Source organism: Ictidomys tridecemlineatus, chromosome 8 (genome assembly GCF_052094955.1).
Source record: "Ictidomys tridecemlineatus isolate mIctTri1 chromosome 8, mIctTri1.hap1, whole genome shotgun sequence".
Classification (NCBI taxonomy): Eukaryota; Metazoa; Chordata; class Mammalia; order Rodentia; family Sciuridae; genus Ictidomys; species Ictidomys tridecemlineatus.
The window spans coordinates 92,737,727-92,758,759 of NC_135484.1; the positions used below are offsets into that span (position 1 = coordinate 92,737,727).

At 34.5% G+C, this 21,033-nt stretch overlaps 1 protein-coding gene across 3 annotated transcripts in view; it reads left to right on the top strand.

Moving 5' to 3' along the window:
* Eys (EGF-like photoreceptor maintenance factor) overlaps window positions 1-21,033 on the top strand; it is a 1,135,848-nt gene that overhangs the window by 1,088,300 nt on the left and 26,515 nt on the right. For all 3 annotated transcript variants that reach the window (XM_078019814.1, XM_078019816.1, XM_078019815.1), the window contains exon 29: window positions 20,489-20,661. In XM_078019814.1, coding sequence (XP_077875940.1) covers window positions 20,489-20,661 — 173 coding nt within the window. The remainder of the gene's footprint in view (window positions 1-20,488; window positions 20,662-21,033) is intronic.

The following is a 21,033-nucleotide window of genomic DNA, read 5'->3' on the forward strand; positions in this document are numbered from 1 at the left end:
GGGACAATATGTGTCCCCTTAAGAAAAGCACAGGGTAGTAGAACCACAACTTTCAAAAACTAGTCCAATTTTAAAATGAAAGGCACAGACAGTAAGTACAATTAAAAGGAGTTCAGAGAATGTGGATATGAAAAAGTAAAATGCATCAGGGCTTAATGGTAACTTAAAATGAGACTTATTTATCATATAAACCTCACTGATAGGGGGGTTCCTGATTTTTTAATTTATTTTTTACTTATCCATTATTTTTTCATTCTTGGTTCACAGATGCCTTTGAGAAATTCAGGTAAAAGCTAAAACTTGTTTCCCTGAAAAATAAACATATAGGACCTAAGATTTGTATACAATTTTAGAGGTTTTCAAATTCTCCAGAACCTAATCAGACTCTCTAGGATACCACAGTGTCTCCAAATAAAGAATCCTTTGCCTGATCTGCTATCTTCCATACATTTTTGTCTAACAATTCTTAATTCAGTCTTCTATTCCTCCTCGTACGGACTACAATAATTTACCAGCTAGCTTCCTGTTCCCTAAACTCTCTTTTAATCCAAGTTGAACCTTCCTCAAAACCTCTTTGTTGCTATCACCTTCCTGCTCAGGTGTTCTTGTTTTCCCACAGCCAGTACAGCAAAGTGTAAACCCTATAATCTGTCATTCAAGGTACATTATAACTTCTTTGGACATATCTACTCTATCCAGCTTTTCAGAAATCCCTCCTTTTACGAAGCCCTAAACTGTTTCCTCTGAGGCTCTGGTCTGCATGGTAACTCATTACCTTGGGTTGGTTTTTCCTTCCTCCTAAAGTGACTTCTTCCTCACTTTTTGCTTTCTTGGTAAGATATTCATTATCTTTATGCATTTAGACTGTGTTTTGCAGTTTCCAATTTAAGAATGATAATTTTTTCATATCTCTGAGTTTGACAAGAAGCTAAAAAAAAAAAAAAGTGCCCGTTCTGTTGGTGAGGTGGCAGAGAAGGAGCCACTGTCATTTATTAGAGCAAACTCTATTTTCTCTATTGCTAAAGCAAAGGCTGCAAACTATTCAAATGTTCATCGCTAGGTATCTGGTTGGCAGCATTAAGGAGAATTCCTGGAATGGAGCAATATGAAGAAGGACTGTATGCATGGTCATGGAGTGATCATCTGGATCTTTTGAGTGAAAAAAAAAGTAAAGACACATGTAAGAAAAGGAAATGATAGTTATAGATACATATAAATACACATATTTAGATATATACACTCATATATTTCTTAAGAAAATTAAAAGAAAAAAGTATAAATGGTTATGCATAGGGTGAGCAAGGAAACAAGAAGTGATGGGATAAAAAAAACGTACTTTTCTAAATATAATTTGCTTTAGAGCTTTTATTGGGGACCAGGTAAAATGTTTTATCTGGTAAATGAATAAAGAAAAATTGCTAAACACTAAAATAAATTAGTAAGTGAATTCAACTGCATTGCAAGCTGGTGGCATAACCAACCAGTTTTAAAACATTTAATTCAACTGATATTAATACATAGTACTTTGACTGTATAGTGGGTTCTATCCTGAAGGGGAAAAAAGAAATCATGAAGATATCACAAATTTCATCCCAGTCTTGAGGTTAGTACTAACACTGGTATTTGAAACTATAGATAAAAATGGCCCAATAGCAATATAAATGAAAAAAAGCAAGTGAATAATTATGTTAATATTTGCTAGTTCCTAATGGAACTAAGATTTTCACCTTAAAGAGATATAAGCATTGGTAGGACTGTAAGTTCATGCAACCACCATGAAAAGCAGTATGGAGATTCCTCAGAAAACTTGGAATGGAACCACCAATTGACTCATCTATCCCTCTCCTCATATTATACCCAAAGGACTTAAAATCAGCAAATTACGGTGATATAGCCATGTCAATGTTTATAGCAGCTCAATTCACAATAGCTAAACTATGGAACCAACCTATGCATCCTTCAATAAATGAATGGATAAATAAAATGTGGTATATGTATTCAATGGAATATTACTCAGCTTTAAAGAAAAATGAAATTATGATATCTGGTAAATGAATGGAGTTGGAAAATATCATGCTAAGCAAAATAAGCCAATCCCCCCCCAAAAAAACAAAAGCTGAATCTTTTTTCTGATATGTGAATGCTAATTCACAATAAGGGGCTCTAGAGAAGAATAGAGTTACCTTAGATTAGGTAGAGAGGAGTGAAGGGAGGGGAGGAAAGAGGATATGTGGATATGGGGATAGAAAGGATAGCAGAATAAAACAGACATTATTATCTTATGTACATATATGACTGCATTACTGATGTGATTCTACAACATGTACCATCAGAAAAATGATAAATTATATCCCATCTGTGTATGATATATCAAAGTGTATGAATGCTTTCTACTGTCATGTATAACTAATTAAAACAAATAATTTTTTTAAAAAGAAACATAGGCATACAAAAAAAATCAAAGAAGTAAAATTCTTCAAGTCTTTAAATTGAAAATAACATACAAATGGAGGTAGGAAAGATGGTGGAATGAGATGGACACCATTACCCTCAGTACATGTATGAAGACATACACATACACACCCAAAAATAACACACAAATTTATGACTTAATTTTCTTTTTATAAATAACTTATATTCTAGCTATGTTCACTAAAAATATATTTTTAAAAAATCCAATATCCATGAACACTTCTATACCAAAACTATTAGCTCAACATACAATTTTCTACTAAAAATGAACCAGGATTTGGAGAATTGGAGATTCCACTCTGGGACAGGAAATGTGTGATATAAGCCTTCTTATCTTTTTGTACCTGAAAGCAAGAATGATAACAAAAACCATAGGGTTATTTTAAAAGATGATAGGAGCTAATTTAAATAAACTCCAACTAGCCAAAGATGGAACAATGTCAGAATCACAGAATAATGTCTACAATAGATTTAAACATATCAATATAGAAAATTCACATAATTGTAATAGTATCCTCCCCAATATGGAGGGAAAAAAACTTGCCACCCATGGAGGCTGTTAGACCACTATTCACTAATCTGAAATTTGATAAAGGGCAAAGTAGGTTTGTTCGTCCTTGCTTTCCAGCAAAGATTGTGCTTTGAAGTATGCCATCCAACTTCCAAGTAATCCCCAGTGATTCTTGCCTCCTACTAGACACTTCTTTCCCTATTCTTCTCCTGCACTGAATAGGCCTGATCTGTGCAAACAGTAAGATATTATGGAAATGACAATTTGTCACTTCCAAAACTAATTTTAAAAATTATTGCAGATTCTTCCTTTCTTGATTTTTCACATTTAAGGTTTAAATGATGCTTTGCAAAGAATAGTTTTGAGAGTTGTGAGACTGTATTTTATATATCCCTTCTGGGAGCTGTACAGATAATAAATTACAGGTGGTAAGCCAGAAAGCAAGTGACCTATTATAAGGCCATCGTAATATTAAATGTTTATTGTTGCCTTTTAGACAGTAAGTTTTAGAGTAATTTATTATACAGTGATAGATAACTAATCCTAACCAGATAACTAATAATTCTTTACTGCACTCAACTAATAAGTGTAGGATAAACAATGGAAATAAGAAACATCACTATTGTGTAACCCCCAACAAAACAATGGCTACTTTAGCTATTATATATGTTATGAATTAGAAAAGAGGTATCCCCCAAAAGCTCATGTGTGAGACAATGCAAGAAAGTTTAGAGGTGAAATGATCAGATTTTGAAAGCTTTAACCTAATCGGTGCATTAATCCCTTGATAGGGATTAACTGAATGGTAGGCAGGTTGGCTGAAAGAGGTAGGTCACTGAGGACATGCCTTTGGAATTTATGTTTTGTCTGTGATGAGGGAAGCATTCCCCATCCCTCTCTTTCCTTCCTGTTACAACGTCCTGAGACATTTTCTTCCACAATACTCTTCTGCCATGATGTTCTGCCTCACCTTGGGCGCAGAGCAATAGAACCAGCTATCTATGGATCGAGACTTATAAAACTGTGAGCCTGGAAATAAACTTTTCCTCCTTAGGTTGTTCTTGGTGTCTTTTGGTCACAGCAGCAAAAAAGCTGACAAAAACAATGTTAAAGGTTAATAGAAAGTTATATAATGGTGGGATCAAATTAACACCACTTTAAACAACTGGTCAATCATAATATCATTGATGAACAACCAGACATATTCCTGCTGGTGTGATTCAGTTCAAACTACAAAGCACCACCTATAAAGAAGTATAAAACATGAGCCAGAATCTAATCAAGCCTTACTATCTGTAAGTTTATGGTAAATACTAACAATAGAGTAAAATAACTCAGGTGACATTGTAAAGATATAAACAGCCAAATACAGAACACGAGAAATTCTACTGGACCAAAGACCCCAAAACTAGCAATAATGGAAAGAAATACAGAGGCAGAATTTTATCTAGGTAACAACAGTTAAAACATACACTATGTAAATGCATTGTGAAGCTTTTTGAATCCTGATGAACTATCGAAATTAAATAAATAAATAACCTCTTTGGGACAATTATAATTAACTGAACACAGAAATTAGATAATATTAACGTTCATTTTGTCAGGTTTGATGATGACACTGTGGTTGTGTTTTTAAAAGTTTCTTATCTGTTAATGATATATTCTGAGTTATTTACAGATAAATTAGAATTTGTTTCAAAAAAAAAGAAATGAAGTAAGGAACAAATAAAACTAGAAAAGTCAATGACTTTGAAAATAATCATTGATACTATTTTTTTCTAATTTTCTATCTGTTTTAATCTAAAAATTATTACATTTAATACATATTTTGTCTAATTTATAAAGTTAATAAAATGTCAAATAAAAAGATTACATTCAGGATTCCACCAGTCATTATAACCCCTTTCAGGATCTGGGAATATTTCATTTCCATTTTTCCCCATCTCAAGTTTTGGCTGCCAAAACAGTGAGTGTACATCATTTGATGCCACCTTTGGGACATGTTTTTGAAGGGTTTAGGTTTGAAAATAAGTTCCCACCTTCTGTTCCTTTATTATTTGAACAGCTGTAAAGTAAGAGTCAGAGGTAAGAATTCAGGATAGATTTTCATCAAGCCTCCCTATTGCTGTGGCTTATGGGGAACATCTTCTCCCCCCTGGTTATTTTAGAACTCAGATGTCAGGTACTTTCTACAGACCCTTGTGATCTCCACAAACTGTGAAAGTCCCCAGACTTTCCAAGATTAATGCAGATTCCAATGTGAAGCCCTGTTTTTCATAGGCGTCTTTGGTTCCTCAGTCTTGTTCCCACCCATACAAACTAGTCCATATCATAGATGCCTAAAAGTCTCCACTTCTTAAATTTCTTTCAAAGAAACAAAGCCATTCACACCTCATGATAGATCTAACTACTTACATTAGTGCCAGGATGGGGAACAGTGGAGATGTTGAAGGGAAAGGATTGTATCATGGCCACCTAAGCAACTTCCAGCTTGTCTTTTGGTCATACCGCTGCAGTAAAAAACATGGCCATTCCATCCATCTCTTTGTTTTTTGTCTGTCACTTCAATTTGCTCCAACTGACTCTCTAGGCTAGAATAAGACAAATTTCCCTTCTAATCTAAAGCAGAGTAATTTTCCATCTTTTGATAATCCAGGCTTAGGTTTATCCTAACGCAAACAAGTTTCACTGTCTACTCCAAGCAGCTCATTTAAACAGTTTCCCACTGTTTCCTCTGTAAGAGAAATTTTGAGTCCAACTGTTAGTCATAGTACCATCCTCAGGCCCTTACACCTAGAGAACACAACTATCAAAAATAAGGCCCCAAAACAACTCCCAGTAGTTGTATTAGTATGTAAACAGTAGCTTCATCTCACCTTTATTACACTTCCTAAGGTATCATAAAAGTGATCTCATTAGCAAAGAAAGACAGGTCATGGGGTAACTCTTGGCAGGTGGAGTGACTACAGTGTCTCTTCCTAGCAGGTCATCATGTTGAGTTTTGACATGTCGTCACATTAAAGTGTATGATGGGCTTAATTTGTTTTAGCATTTGTTTGCATATTTCTTTAAAGGTACAAATTTTGACTATGTCACTTAATGTTCAGCAAATTTATGTAGGTAAAATGGTATCTGTTATATCCCACCTTATTCTCTTAATCTGTTACTCAAATGGAAATAACCTGTAAAGGAAAACAATTTGATATGAATGAAGCCATCCAACACAACAGATGGTCTAATGAGAAGGTAATTCAGCTGTTTCCTTTTCTCTTTAAATAGCAGAGAAATAAGTTGTGTAGGCAATGAAGTCCTTTAGACCATGTGATCACTGATTGCCATATTATTTGCATTTTATTCCATTAGTCGTTTGACTTTATCATCAATTCACACAGATTTCATTTTAAATACTGTGTTTCTGCTTTTACTTAGGCATAGAAAACCCACAAATCTCTAACCATAACTTTCCTACAGATGTAGCTCATGGTAAATTTTCTCTAGAACTTTTTTTTTTCTCTCAGCCTCTACATATAAAGAAGAGTCTCTCTTATCCAAAGCAATTAAAATCCACATTTGATATGTAAACTAAAAAATTGGGTTATGTAGAGGTTCCTTTCCTAAGTCTCAGTTTTTCATCTGTATCCTGAGTACTACTAACTATAATTACCTCAGAAGCTGAACATAGGGATTAAATGAGTTACTACATTAAAAGTATGTACTTAAGATGACTACTAAAGAGCAACTGGGAAGAGGGGCTGGGGGAAAAGGTATGTACTTAAAATGGGCAAACTAAAATTTAGTCCTAATAAATGCTGAATATTATATTTCACATATGTCATACATATTTCATATAAATACATTGTTCTAAATAAAGTGTCAAGTCCTTGAGGGGCAAGATCCGTTTTCTATTGTGTATCTGCCCTGGTTGCAAAGTTCAGTGATGCAAGTACTTCCTCTTTGGGGAACATTTAGTAAGATGGTAAATGATACATAAGTGATATTCAAAGGAAGAATATTAAATCTCCCATCATCTCCTTTTCACTTCATTTTTATATGTTTATCCCAAACTCTAGCAGTTTTAGAATTGCCTAACTATGAGAAAATTAAATTCTTCATGTTGAATTTCTATTATAATGAGAAAAACTTAACCCAAACCTGTTTCTGAGCTTTAAATTTTGAGGGTAAGACCTAAACAATTTATCTGCAATTAAGGATTTAAATCTTTCACATCAAATATACAAAAACTAAAATAGTTAACCTTATAAGTATATATAACTATATACTCCAATATTCTACTCTCTGTTGTCACCGTAATTAGTTATACCATTTCTAATATATTTGTTATTTTCTTCCATGGCATGCTTTTTTCATGTTTGGAGACAGACAAACCCACAAATTGTTCTTTATATTTTAAGAATTAAAGACATATAGCATTTTTGTAATGGTCTTTTAAGAAAACAGTTCTCAGCATCATGTCCATGATTCCTTGGTATCTTTTGAATATTCTTAGCTATTGTGTAATGGATGCCACCTGCTTCAGCTCTTTTCATGCTAGTCTGCTTAGTTTATGAACCTGTCTTCTGTCCTTAACTCTCATCAAATGTAAGAGCCATGTTATTACATTCTTATGTGGTGGGGGGGGAATCCCTTTTATTACCTACTCTCACCTCGAGATTGTTTCTATTTTCCCTTTGAATTGCCTATCTATCCAAATGTCCCTATTCCCGCTAATGGCACCATGTTCTTTCATTTAATTCTAAAACTTAAAGGATTTCCCCAAGATGGAGAGACAGAATGGAGACTCACATGTGGGTGCCATTCCCCTTTCCCATCCTTCCCTTCTTTGTTTCTCAAAGTTCCTTTCTGCAAAAGGAAGATGATTACAGTTCCTTCCTTATGAGGCTATAGGAAGGTTTGAAAGAGCTAACATTCAACAAACTGAAAAGAATTTTTGGTATAAGGGAAGCCTCAAGAAATATTTGCTGCTATTATAATCTTTCTTCTTCCACACCAACATACTCACCAAAACTTTGGAAATGCTTTACATCTATTTCAGTCTTTTCAGTTCCACAGCCATTTCTTTATATATATATATATATTTATTTATTTATTTATTTTAGTTTTCATCGGACACAACATCTTTGTTTGTATGTGGTGCTGAGGATTGAACCCGGGCCACACGCATGCCAAGCAAGCGCGCTACTGCTTGAGCCACATCCCCAGCCCCACAGCCAGCCATTTCTTAATTCAGCTCTTTTTGCATCTACTACATCCTTATCCCAGCCATGACTCATTCATTCACTTACCTATTTATTTCCTGAAGAGTCAATGACAAACTATAATATTCCAAGAACTGGTTTTGTCCATGGGACTGTAGTAGACAGCCAAACAGAACTATACCTGCTCCAGTGGATCTTAGTCTAGTATGAGGGTCTTGAAACTATGGCCTATGGACTAAATCTGGCCCAACACCTACTAAGACAAATAAAATTTATTGAGATACAGTCACACCCAAGGATTTCCCCCAAAGAACTACAAGGCAAACCTGTTTACTGCTTGGCCCTTTACAGGAAAAGGTTGCCAACCCTTTTTCTAGCAGAAAAAAAAAATTAGTGAAGTCTCACTGAGGTTAAAATTATATCACTACAGAACTTATTGTTGTTACACCATGCCGTTACATACCAGACTACTCTTCTCTTTTTTAATATTTTTTTAATTATGGATGGACACAATACTTTTATTTTTATGGTGTTGAGGATCGAACCCAGTGCCTCACACATGCTAGGCAAGAGCTCTCCCACTGAGCTACACCCTCAGCCCCCAGATTATTCTTTTTAAAATGTGCCTCATCATTCATGTCATTTCCCATAGTCTTGTCACTTAAAGGATGAACCGCCTTAGCCTCTGGTTCAAAGTCCATGGGAACTGGTGTCCTTTTCCAGAGTAATCCTCTACCATGCCTACCCTTGGGTGCAGGCAGTCATGTAAGCAAATGTCACTTCAGAATTCACTAAGGTTCAGTCCTTTCTATGGGCCCCCATAGTACCTACTATGGCACTTCTCCCATTGTATAAAAATCACCTGCCTATTAATTTCCACAAAACCAACGAACCCAGCAAATCCATAAGGCAGAGTGGAGCCTTGCATGTTTTAGAATCTAGAGCGCTAAGCACAGTGGAAAATACCTAGCATGTAAGAAATATCCACAACAACAATAAATATTCTTTAAATAAATGAAGGCTTATCCTTGTTTTGTGTTTACTTTTCCTGCTATATGACCACCCCACCTCACACACATCATGTCAACACTTTCTCTTTCTCAGGACAGAGTAGCAGATATGTGGTTAAAGGAAGAATGTTAATGAATTAACTTCAATGGTTAGGAAAATATGAAGTAAATTAAAGAATAAGGAATGAAGGTTTAAAATTTTTTATTGTCTACATTTCACAGAGCGCTAAAGAAGCCATGGAACAGAAAGAAAACTGCCCCCAACCTTGTACAAAATCATTGTAATGAAAATCTCTCTCTTAAAATATAAGTGTAAGAGTAAAACTCCATTGTGTATATATACACACTTCCTTTATCCATCTGTGATGGAAAACCTACACTGGTTTCATAGTTTGACTATTGTGAACTGTGCTGCTGTAAATATGGGTATGCATGTTTCACTGTACTATGATGACTTCAGTTCTTTAGGATAAATACGGAGGAGTGGTATAGCTGGATCATGTGGTGGCTTCATTCCTAGTGTTTCTTAGAAAACTCCATACTAGTTTTCATACTGGTTGTACTAATTTATGATCCCACCAACAGTGTATAAGTCTTCCTTTTTTTCCACATCCTCTCCATCATTTATTGTTATTTGTATTCATTTTAGCTGCCACCTAACTGGAGTGAGAAGAAAACTCAGTGTAGTTTTTATTTACATTCTCCTACTTGTTAAATTTTTTTCACACATTTGTTGGCCACTTGTATTTCTTCTTTTTGAAAAGTGTGTGTTTAGTTCATTTGCCTCTTTATTGACTGAGTTGTTTTGAGGTAAGTTTTTTGAGTTCTTTATATATTATTCTGGATATTTTCTCCAATGTATGTTTTTGTCAAGGATCAAATGACTGTATCTGTGTATGCTTGTCTCTGTGTCTTCTATTCTGCACCATTGGTTTGTGTGTCTGTTCTTATGACCATACTATGCAGTTTTTGTTATTATATCTTGTAGTATAATTTGAAATCAGGTATTTCGATGCCTCCAGCATTTTTTTTTCTTTTTCTTTTTTTTTTTTTTTTTTTTTTTTTTTTTTGCTTATAATTGCTTTGGTTATTAGAGGTCTTCTATTCTTCCAAATGAATTTTTAGGACTGTTTTTTCTAGTTCTGTGAAGAACGTCATTGGTTTTGTCAGGGATTACATTGAATCTATAGATTGCTTTTATTAATGTGGCCCTTGTAACACTATTAATTATGCATATTTGTAAACATAGGAGACTTTTTCATGCTGTGTCTTCAATTTCTTTCTTCAGGGTTCTATAATTTCTATTGTAGAGGTCTTTCACCTTCTTGGTTAGATTTTTTTCCTAGGTTCCCCCCCCCAGGCTATTGTGAATAGAATTATTTTCCTAGTTTCTTTTCAACAAATTCATGTTGGTGTATAGGAAACTATTGATTATTATATGTTGACTTTGTATCTTACTGTTTTGCTGTCTTTATTAGGTCTAAAAGTCTTCTGGTGGAGCTATTTTGGATCTTTTAAATATAGGATCATATCATTTGTAAACAGTGATAATTTGACTTCTTTTTCTATTTGAAACTCTTTTATTTGCTTCTCTTGCTTAATTACTCTGGCTAAAATTTCAAGTACCATGTTGAATAGGAGTAGTGAGATTGGACATCCTTTTCTTGTTTCTGATTTTAGAGGAAATGCTTTCAGTTTCACTAAGATGGTGACTTTGGGTTTGCCATAGACAGCCTTTATAATCTTGAGGTAAGTTCCTTCTGTCCCTAGTTTCTTCAGTGTTTTTATCATGAATTTTGTTAAAGGGTTTCTCTGCATCTATTGAGATTATGTGATTTTCCTTAATTCACTTTATTACATTTATTTATTTGTATATGCTGAACCATCCTTGCATCCTTGGAATGAAACCAACTTGGTCATAATGTGCAATCTTCTTAATGTTTTATTAGATAGGATTTGCTAATTTTAAAATATATTTTTAGTTGTAGATGGACACAATAACTTTATTTAGTTATTTTTTATATGGTGCTGAAGATCAAACCCAGTGCCTCATGCATAGTAGACAAGCACTCTAACACTGAGCCACAATCCCAGCCCCCTGACTTGCTAATATTTTATTGAGTATTTTTGCATCTATGTTTATTAGGAATGTTGATCTGTAGTTTACTTTCCTTGATGTGTTCTTGTCTGGTTTTGGTATCAGGACAATACTAGCTTCATAGAATAAATTTGGAAGTGTTAATCCACCTTCTAGTTCATGGAATAATTTGAGGAGCACTGGTCTTTTATTCAGCCATAAAGAAGAATGAAATTATGCCATTTGCAGGAAAATGTATAGTATTTGAGACCATTTTGTTAAGCAAAATAAGTCAAACTCAGAAAGTCAAGGTTCATATGTTTTCTATCATATGTGGAAGCTAAAGAGAGGGGAAAAAAGTGGGGATGGGAGATCTCTTGAAAATAGAAGAGAAACCAGTAGACGAAGGGAACTAGAGGTCAGGAGAAAGGGAGAAAAAGGAGAGGCACTAGGAAATGAAACTGAGCAAATTATATTGTTCTATTGTGTACATGTAGGAATATGTAACAATGAATCTCACTCTTATGCATAATTATCATGCACCACCAACAAACAGAAAAAAATGATGTAAGATAATAAAATCGATATTTGAAAGTAAGTTTTTAAATCTTTGCACATATAACTAACCATTTGTTTTTTATTATTTTTTAAATTTATATATGACAAGGGAATGCATTACAATTTATATTACACATATAGAGCACAATTTTTCATATCTCTGGTTGTTTACATGTACTTTGGATAATAATGTCCATCACATTCCACCATCATTTCTAACCCCATGCCTCCTCCTTTCCCCTCCCACTCCTCTGCCTTATCTAGAGTTTGTCTATTCCTTCCATTCTCCCCGTTCCTACCCCACTATGAATCAGCCTCCTTATATCAGAGAAAACATTCAGCATTTGGGTTTTTGGGATTAGCTAACTTAACTTAGCATTATCTTCTATAACTTCATCTATTTACCTGCAAATGCCATGATTCTATTCTCTTTTACTGCTGAGTAATATTCCATTGTGTATAAATGCCATATTTTTTTAAAAGAGAGAGTGAGAGAGAAGAGAGAGAGAGAGAGAGAGAGAGAGAGAGAGAGAGAGAGAGAATTTTTTAATATTTATTTTTTAGTTCTCGGCGGACACAACATGATGGTATGTGGTGCTGAGGATCGAACCCAGGCCACACGCATGCCAGGTGAGCGCGCTACCGCTTGAGCCACATCCCCAGCCCAATGCCACATTTTTTTATCCATTCATTTATTGAAGGGCATCTAGGTTGGTTCCACAATTTAACTATTGTGAATTATGCTGCTATAAACATTGATATGGCTGTGTCCCTGTAGTATGCTGTCTTTAAGTCCTTTGGGTATAGACTGAGAAGAGGGACAGCTGGATCAAATGGTGGTTTCATCCCAATTTTCCAAGGAATTTCCATCCCGCTTTCCATATTGGCTGCACCAATTTGCAGTCCCACCAGCAATGCATGAGTGTGCCTTTTTTCCCACATCCTCGCCAACACTTATTGTTGTTTGTCTTCTTAATAGCTGCCATTCTGACTGGAGTGAAATGAAATATTAGAGTAGTTTTGATTCACATTTCTCTAATTGCTAGCGATGATGAACATTTTTTCATATATTTGTTGATTGATTATATATCATCTTCTGAGAAGTGTCTGTTCAGGTATTTGGCCCATTTATTGATTGGGCTATTTATTTTTTTGGTGTTTAGCTTTTTGAGTTCTTTATATATCCTAGAGATTAGTGCTCCATCTGATGTGTGAGGGGTAAAAATTTGCTCCAAAGATGTAGGCTTTCTATTCACCTCACAGATTGTTTCTTTTTCTGAGAAGAAACTTTTGAGTTTGAATCCATCTCATTTATTGATTCTTGATTTTAATTCTTGCACTATAGGAGTCTTATTAAGGAAGTTGGGACCTAATGCCACATGATGGAGATTGGAACCTACTTTTTCTTCTATTAGACACAGCATCTCTGGTTTTATTCCCAGGTCCTTGATCCATTTTTTGAGTTTTGTGCATAGTGAGAGATAGGGGTTTAATTACATTTTGTTGTATATAGATTTCCAGTTTTCCCAGCACCATTTGTTAAAGAGGCTATCTTTTTTCCAATTCATGTTTTTGGTGCCTTTGTCTAATATAAGATAACTGTAGTTTTGTGCATTAGTCTCTGTGTCCTCTATTCTGTACCAGTCAGTTTTGGTGCCAATACCATGCTGCTTTTGTTACAATTGGTCTTTAGTATAGTTTAATGTCTGGTATAGTGATGTCACCTGCTTCACTCTTCCTGCTAAGGATTGCTTTAGCTATTCTGGGTCTCTTATTTTTCCAGATGAATTTCATGACTGCTTTTTCTATTTCTATGAGGAATGCCATTGGAATTTTGATTGGAATTGCATTAAACCTGTACAATGCTTTTGGTAGTATGGTCATTTTGACAATATTAATTCTGTCTATCCAAGAACAAGGGAGATCTTTCCATCTCCTAAGGTCTTCTTTGATTTCTTTCTTTAGGGTTCTGTAGTCTTCATTGTATAGATCTTTCACCTCTTTCATTAAATTGATTCCCAACTATTTTTGTTTTGTTTTGTTTTTTGAGGCTATTGTAAATAAGGTAATTTTCCTCATTTTCCTTTCTTAGGATTTGTCACTGATATACAGAAATGTCTTTGACTTATGGGTGTTGATTTTATATCCTGCTACTTTGCTGAATTCATTTACTAGTTCTAGAAGTTTTCTGGTGGAATTTTTTGAATCTTCTTAGAATCATATCATCAGCAAATAGTGCTAATTTGAGTTCTTCATTTCCTATGTGTATCCCTTTAATTTCTTTCATCTGTCTAATTGCTCTGGCCAGTATTTCAAGAACTATATTAAATAGAAGTGGTAAAAGAGGGCATCCCTGTCTTGTTCCAGTTTTTAGAGCGAATTCCTTCAATTTTTCTTCATTTAGAATGATGTTGGCCTGGGCCTTAGCATAGAGAGCCTTTATGATATTGAGATATGTTCCTGTTATCCCTAATTTTTCTAGTGTTTTGAACATGAAGGGGTGCTGTATTTTGTCAAATGCTTTTTCTGCATCTATTGAGATGATCATATGGTTCTTATCTTTAAATCTATTAATGTGATAAATTACATTTATTGATTTCTGTATGTTGAACCAACCTTGCATCCCTGAGATGAATCGCACTTAATCGTGGTGCACTATCTTTTTGATATATTATTATACTTTGCCAGAATTTTATTGAGAATTTTTGCATCTATATTTATTAGAGATATTGGTCTGAAGTTGTTTTTTTTTGTTTTGTTTTTGTTTTTAATGTGTCTTTGCCTGGTTTGGGAATCAGGGTGATATTGGCCTCATAGAATGAGTTTGGAAGTGCTGCCTCTTTTTCTATTTATTACAATAAATTGAAGAGTATTGGTATTAGTTCTTCCTTAAAGGTCTTGTAGAACTTGGTTGTGTATCCATCTGGTCCTGGGCTTTGCTTGGTTGTTAGGCTTCTGATGGTGTTTTCTATTTTGTCACTTAAAATTGATCTGTTTTAATTGTGTATATCATCCTGATTTAATTTGGGCAAGTCATATGACTAGAAATTTGTTGATGTCTTCAGTATTTTCTATTTTCTTGGAGTACAAGTTTTCAAAATAATTTCTAATTATCTTCTGTATTTCTGTAGTGTCTGTTGTGATATTTCGATTTTCATAGTAATTTGAGTTTTCTCTCTCCTTCTCTTCGTTACCATGGCTAAGCGTCTGTCAATTTTATTTATTTTTTTCAAAGAACTAACTTTTTGTTCTGGCAATTTTTTCAATTGTTTCTTTTGTTTCAATTTTATTGACTTCAGCTCTGATTTTAATTATTTCCTGTGTTCTACTGCTTTTGGTGTTGAGTTGGTTTTTCTTTTTCTAGGGCTTTTAGATGTAATGTTAAGTCATTTATTCATTGAATTTTTCTTCTTATAACTAACCATCTGAAATTAAAACTCTGAGAAGAATTATATGAAGTTCTAGTTAATTTAAATGTTATTTTATAGGCTTACAGCATCTATATTATATTATGCCTAACATAATTTAAGCTATTGCAAAAAATAGAATAAATATTTTATTTCAACAACATTATGTATTATATCTCAAATATTCAAAACAATTTTAAATAAATAAAATAAAACAAATATTTTACCATGGCAAGGTCTCTATAAGTAAGACAGTGAGACATTTTGTTCTTAGCTTTGTTTTTTTTCAAATGACAAAAATGAACCACTAGAGGGTGCAATCATCATTTAAAAATAAATTTTTTATTTTTATTTTTAAATTCTTTAAGAATTTTAAGTAGCATTTTTACTATAGTTTTTTTTTTTCTTTTGTGAAATTGGTAACTCCTATTTTTTTGTATAAAAGGTCTTTACACATTTCTGTTCTTTGTGATCTTAAAATAATAATCAAAATCATATGTAACTATGGTATTCAGCATTTTGTCTTCACTTTAGAAAATCCTATGCAATTTTTCAAATTGTTTTTTATTAAAAACTATTAATTTATATGCAAAAGTATATGTTTTCTTTCATTACAACCCATCTAAACATACTGTTTAATGCCCCCAAGATATTTGTTTGTCTTATTATAAATGTGCCTCATGCTCCTAGACATAAATTCCAAATAGATGAAAATTTGCACTTTAAATTCCTTCTGGAACCAAAGACTATCAGTGCATTGGTGAACAAGTTGCTGGTCATGTTATTCGTGTTTCATCCACTGGCTCCTGGATTCGAGCAGCACATCTCTGTGTTATGCACTGGACACCTGAGCAACTGCAATCTGGCTGGCCTTTACCCTACAAGCCTCCCCTCTCCTGGAGCTAGAGTTCACTCCTTACAGGTCTTATGACCTAACCTAATGCAGTGTACATAATAGACACCAAAATTATATATACGGGGGCTGGGTTTGTGGCTCAGTGGTAGAATGCTTCCTTGGCATGTGTAAGGCACTGGGTTAGAGCCTGAGCACCACATAAAAACAAATAAATAAAATAAAGGTATTGTGTCCATCTACAACTAATTTTTTTAATAAAAAATAAATATATATACATATATATGATAGAAATGAATCCTTATGAGGCATAAATTTGATTTATACTATCAAGTAGTAAAGGAAAATAGGAATTCAAACTAAGTATATCTTTTATAAATATGTGTCTGTAGACCCTTAATAATTTTTACTTTAATAAATCATTATTAGGTCAGCACAGTTCAAAAAGCCTGTAAAAATGATCCACATTTTCAATTACATACAATTCTATTATTTTAGGGGCACTTTCATATGCTAATAATGGGAATGTAAATTGATACAATTATTATGGTGGGCAGGCTGGGATATGCATTTAAAGCTGAGAAGTCATGTCGACATTTGAATTTTTCCTAAGTAAATGATTGTAGGTATCCAAAGATCTATTAGCTACAGGAGTTTTATCACAATATTGTTAATAGAAAATGGAAAATTAAAAACATAACATATCTCACAAATAACAATGAGAATGAATTTTATTTCATCAATTTAATGTCATAATATTCAATTATTAAATGTAAGGCTGTGGATTAGAAGTTAAAAAACATGGAAAGATGTTTATAAATATTGTAAAGATTTTTTAGGCTTATTTGTAGGAAGTTTCTCTTTGCAGATTTTGTGGAAAATTACATATACTGAATGATTATTCCAAATGAAAATACTCAAATCTGAATAAATATAAAATGTATATATTTCAGTATATTTCCTTTCATCTGAAGTGAAAACAATCCATTAACAGAGCCCAAATGAAATGAAAGCAAGATCCTGAGGAATAAGCCTCAGAGTTGGCTTTGCCCTGAATTCTACTGAAACCTGGAGACTTTAAATTTACCCTTTCAAGGCAACATAGGTTACCATGGAATTATCTGAGATAGAGAACCTAATAGGAAACTCCTCACAGGACTAACACCAAAAACAGCGACATGCACAGTATAAAAATAAATGAGAAACAAATGCCATTTTACACAGAGACATTGGGTAAATTTGCCTATCTTACACTTTGAACTAGTTGAAGGGAAAATAGCTGAAAGAGAAAAAGGCTAAAAATAGTTAATATACCTCTCAAGAGAAAAACAAAGTAGCAGAACTGGCTGCTCTAGACATCCAGACTTCTAAAGCTGGAGAAATGAAGACTGTGACATTGACCCAAATATTAGTCTAAACTAGATCTAGGCCTTTCATAAATGAACATGGTTCATCAGTGGAAAAGGGTGAACTGTTTAACAGAGTGCTAGGACTACTGGTTGTCCACATGGAGAACTAACTGCACCTCACGTTGAACACAAAAAAAAATAACTTTAGGCATATTAAGACTTAAATGTAAAGGACAAAAATGTGATTTGGAAGATAACATGTAACAACGATTTGATCTTGTAATATGGAAGAATTTCACAAATAAGGGTCTCACAAAATTCAAACCATAGAAGGAAATATTAAAATTTCAATGACACAGAAATTAAGACCCTCTATTCATCAAGTTATATAGCAATGACAATGAACCAGGTCTACACAGGTGAATCCTAAAACCAACTCTGAATAAAAATTGAAGCGAGTGATTATCTCGAATTTCAGGACAATGTCAGCTCCCTGTAGGATAGGTCAGGAGGCTCTCAGGGCAAGCACACATGTGACCTTCAAAGTCCTGGTCATTCTCTGGGAGATTTGGGGGTAAAGTAGGTTCAAAGACATTCATTTTATCATTAACTTTAAACTGTATTTATACATGTTATGCATAATGTACTTCAAATTGATTTTAAACAAGAGACTGTAAAACACTATGCAAAGCATTTTTAATGTTAAAATTTGCTTAGCTGGACAAGGTGGCATGTGCCTGTAATCCCAGGATGTAATACTCAGGATGCTGAGGCAAGAGGATCACAAGTTCAAAGCCAGCCTCAGCAACCCCGGGAGAACTTGTCTCAGAATAAAATGGACTGGTGATATACTTCAGTGGTAAAGTGCCTCTCTGTTTGATTCCCAGTGCCAAAAAATAAAAAAACAAATGTAAAACGTGCTTAAACAAAATAGTAGTAAGATACATGCTAAGTGGTAAAAAAATAGCTTTGTCATAATCAGAGGTGGATCAGGTGATTTGTTTTAATTTTATAATATTTTTATCTGTTGTTTCTGTAAAGTGATAAAGGATGTTAACACTGTTTACAGAAAGAGTGCCAGTTGTCTTCATTTCCCTTCTATATGGTATATAATGTGTGTCATATAGTTTGATCCAACTAGAAAGGTTGTAAACTACCCTCAACCCATAGAATCTGTGAGGGTTAACTACTGGGGTAAAGAAAAACACAAAATTACAGACACTTCCATTTTCTACCTGCCTTATCTTGACTTGTTTACAGTAGAAATTATATATTGGTGATGCTTTTCAAATCCCCCAGCGTGCTCTTGGTGTCAACTGTATCTATAGTTTGCCAGCAAATAATGACTGTTGTAATACATTGAGAACAAAAAAGAGTGACCCTTTGTTTATGTGTGTGTTTGATTTGAAATAGTTATGTTACTGTTCCTTCAAAACTCAATGTGTTACATAAAATAATTGTCATGCATTTAAAAAAAAAGAGTGACACAGAACTCATGGATGTACTCATAAAATAAATTTGCTTGTGTTTATCACTATCTTTTTTGTACCTGCATAGGGGACTCAACATTTATGTGCTGCTAAATTGGAACATGGGGAAGCCTGCTGAATTTTCTGTTTCTACTTGACAATAAACATGTTAAATATACTCTCAACTTATTAATTTAAAGGACCCACTTCAATATACTGATCAATACTTGCCTCTTCAAGACTGGTGCCTGAAACCCAGCCAGGGACTCTGGTTTGAATGGAAGGTGGTGGGAAGGAGGTGTGATCCACTGTTGCTTTTCCTCAGCCTGCTGGTTTCTAACCCTAGACCCCATGCCCTATCTTAGAATGTGCTTCTTTGGTACTATTTTAGATAGATTTAGTCCTCTCTGGCAAGGATTTAAAGCTGACACTTACTCTACTATGTCATTTAATGAGGGCTGCCAGATTTAGGGGGAAAAGGAGACAATAAATGGTGCCCAGATAAATTTGAATTTCAAATAAACAACAAATAATTTTCAGCATATCCAAAATACTGTTTACCTGAAATTCAAATACAGTATCAGATATGCTTACACATGTACACACAAAAAAAATCAATGTTTATCAGACATTTCAAATTAGTCAGTGCCCTGAATTTGCCTGGTAACTCCTACCTTTGGTCCGTCCGTTAGCAACTCCCTTACTTGGGCCTCTCCCAGTATGACACTGTAAACCCAGGCAAGGTCTCTCTTCCAACTGGGTCCTCCCTGCCAGCCCTCATAGTCTGCATCAAGCATAAGCTGATAGAGGGCCTTTTACTACTGAAGTCTTTTTGGCCAGGAGGACAGCTCTTGTGCATGATCCCTATTTTATGCCCTCTGTCTGACATTTCTAAGAGTGTTGCATACCTTCCCTGAGATTCACTTATATGTGACACACCCCTGGCAAGATTCCTCAAGAGCTAGGCCTCTGTGTTCTCCTATACAAGGGAACATATAGGAAACTCTCCAAATAATGCTGCTGAATCTCCTTTCTTCAGATTTAAGGTTAAGAGGCAGAAACTCCTCCCCATGGTGGTGTGCAGAAAAGGAGAGGGACCTACAGTGTGGTTTTGTCAAAAGAAATTATTCTGCCCAAGTACAGTAGCACATGCCTGTAGTCCCAGCAACTCTGGAGGCTGAGGCAGGAGAATTGCATGTTTGAGACCAACCTCAGCAAATTAGTGAGACCCTGTCTCAAAATAAAAAATATATATATAAAAGGGCTGGGATATAGCTCAGTGGTAGAGCACCCCACTCTCCAATACCAAAAAATAAAAAGAAAGAAATGATTTTCATAAAATGTTCTATTTCCATGCTTTGAACCTTTTTAAATACTTGATATGGAGTTCAGTAATCTTATAACCAGTTATTAATGCTTTCCTTTGACAATTTTGATCTTGATTGCTTGAATCACAATGCACCTAGGTAATCTTGGGACCTAATTAACGTTGCAAACTTTATATCAGAGTGACAACAAGAGTATATCCAACCCTATTCACGTGCTAATTTCTCTCTCAACCTACAGCTGCAACTGTCCCACAGGGTGGAAAGGAGCATTCTGCACAGAGACAGTCACTTCCTGTGATCCTGAACACGACCCCCCACACCGCTGCAGCATGGGAGCAACCTGTATTTCATTGCTTCATGGATACACCTGTTACTGTCCTCTAGGAACCACTGGAATCTACTGTGAACAAGGTGAGGCTGAATTTCAAGTCATTTTTTGTCCATCAATTTAACTAAATTTAGGAACTACAAAGTCAATTTTTCTTTACAGAAAATAAAGATAAGAAATACATATGATAAAAGTAGAGTCTGCTTTCTTCTGTTCCTACTATACTGGACATTGTATTTTACAGACAGGATAGTAATCAAGATCCAGTTAGTACAAAAATACAGCTTTATTTTTAGGATTGCTTTAACGTATTAACTGTAAACTCCCTGTCTGTTTAGTCTATGTGTTCTAGATCTTTTGTGCTAAATGTAGTTAACCAAATGAAGTTTGATTCATAACTCCCTTCTAGAACAATACTGTATCCTTGTGCTTTTCCATCTGATTCGAAACTATCC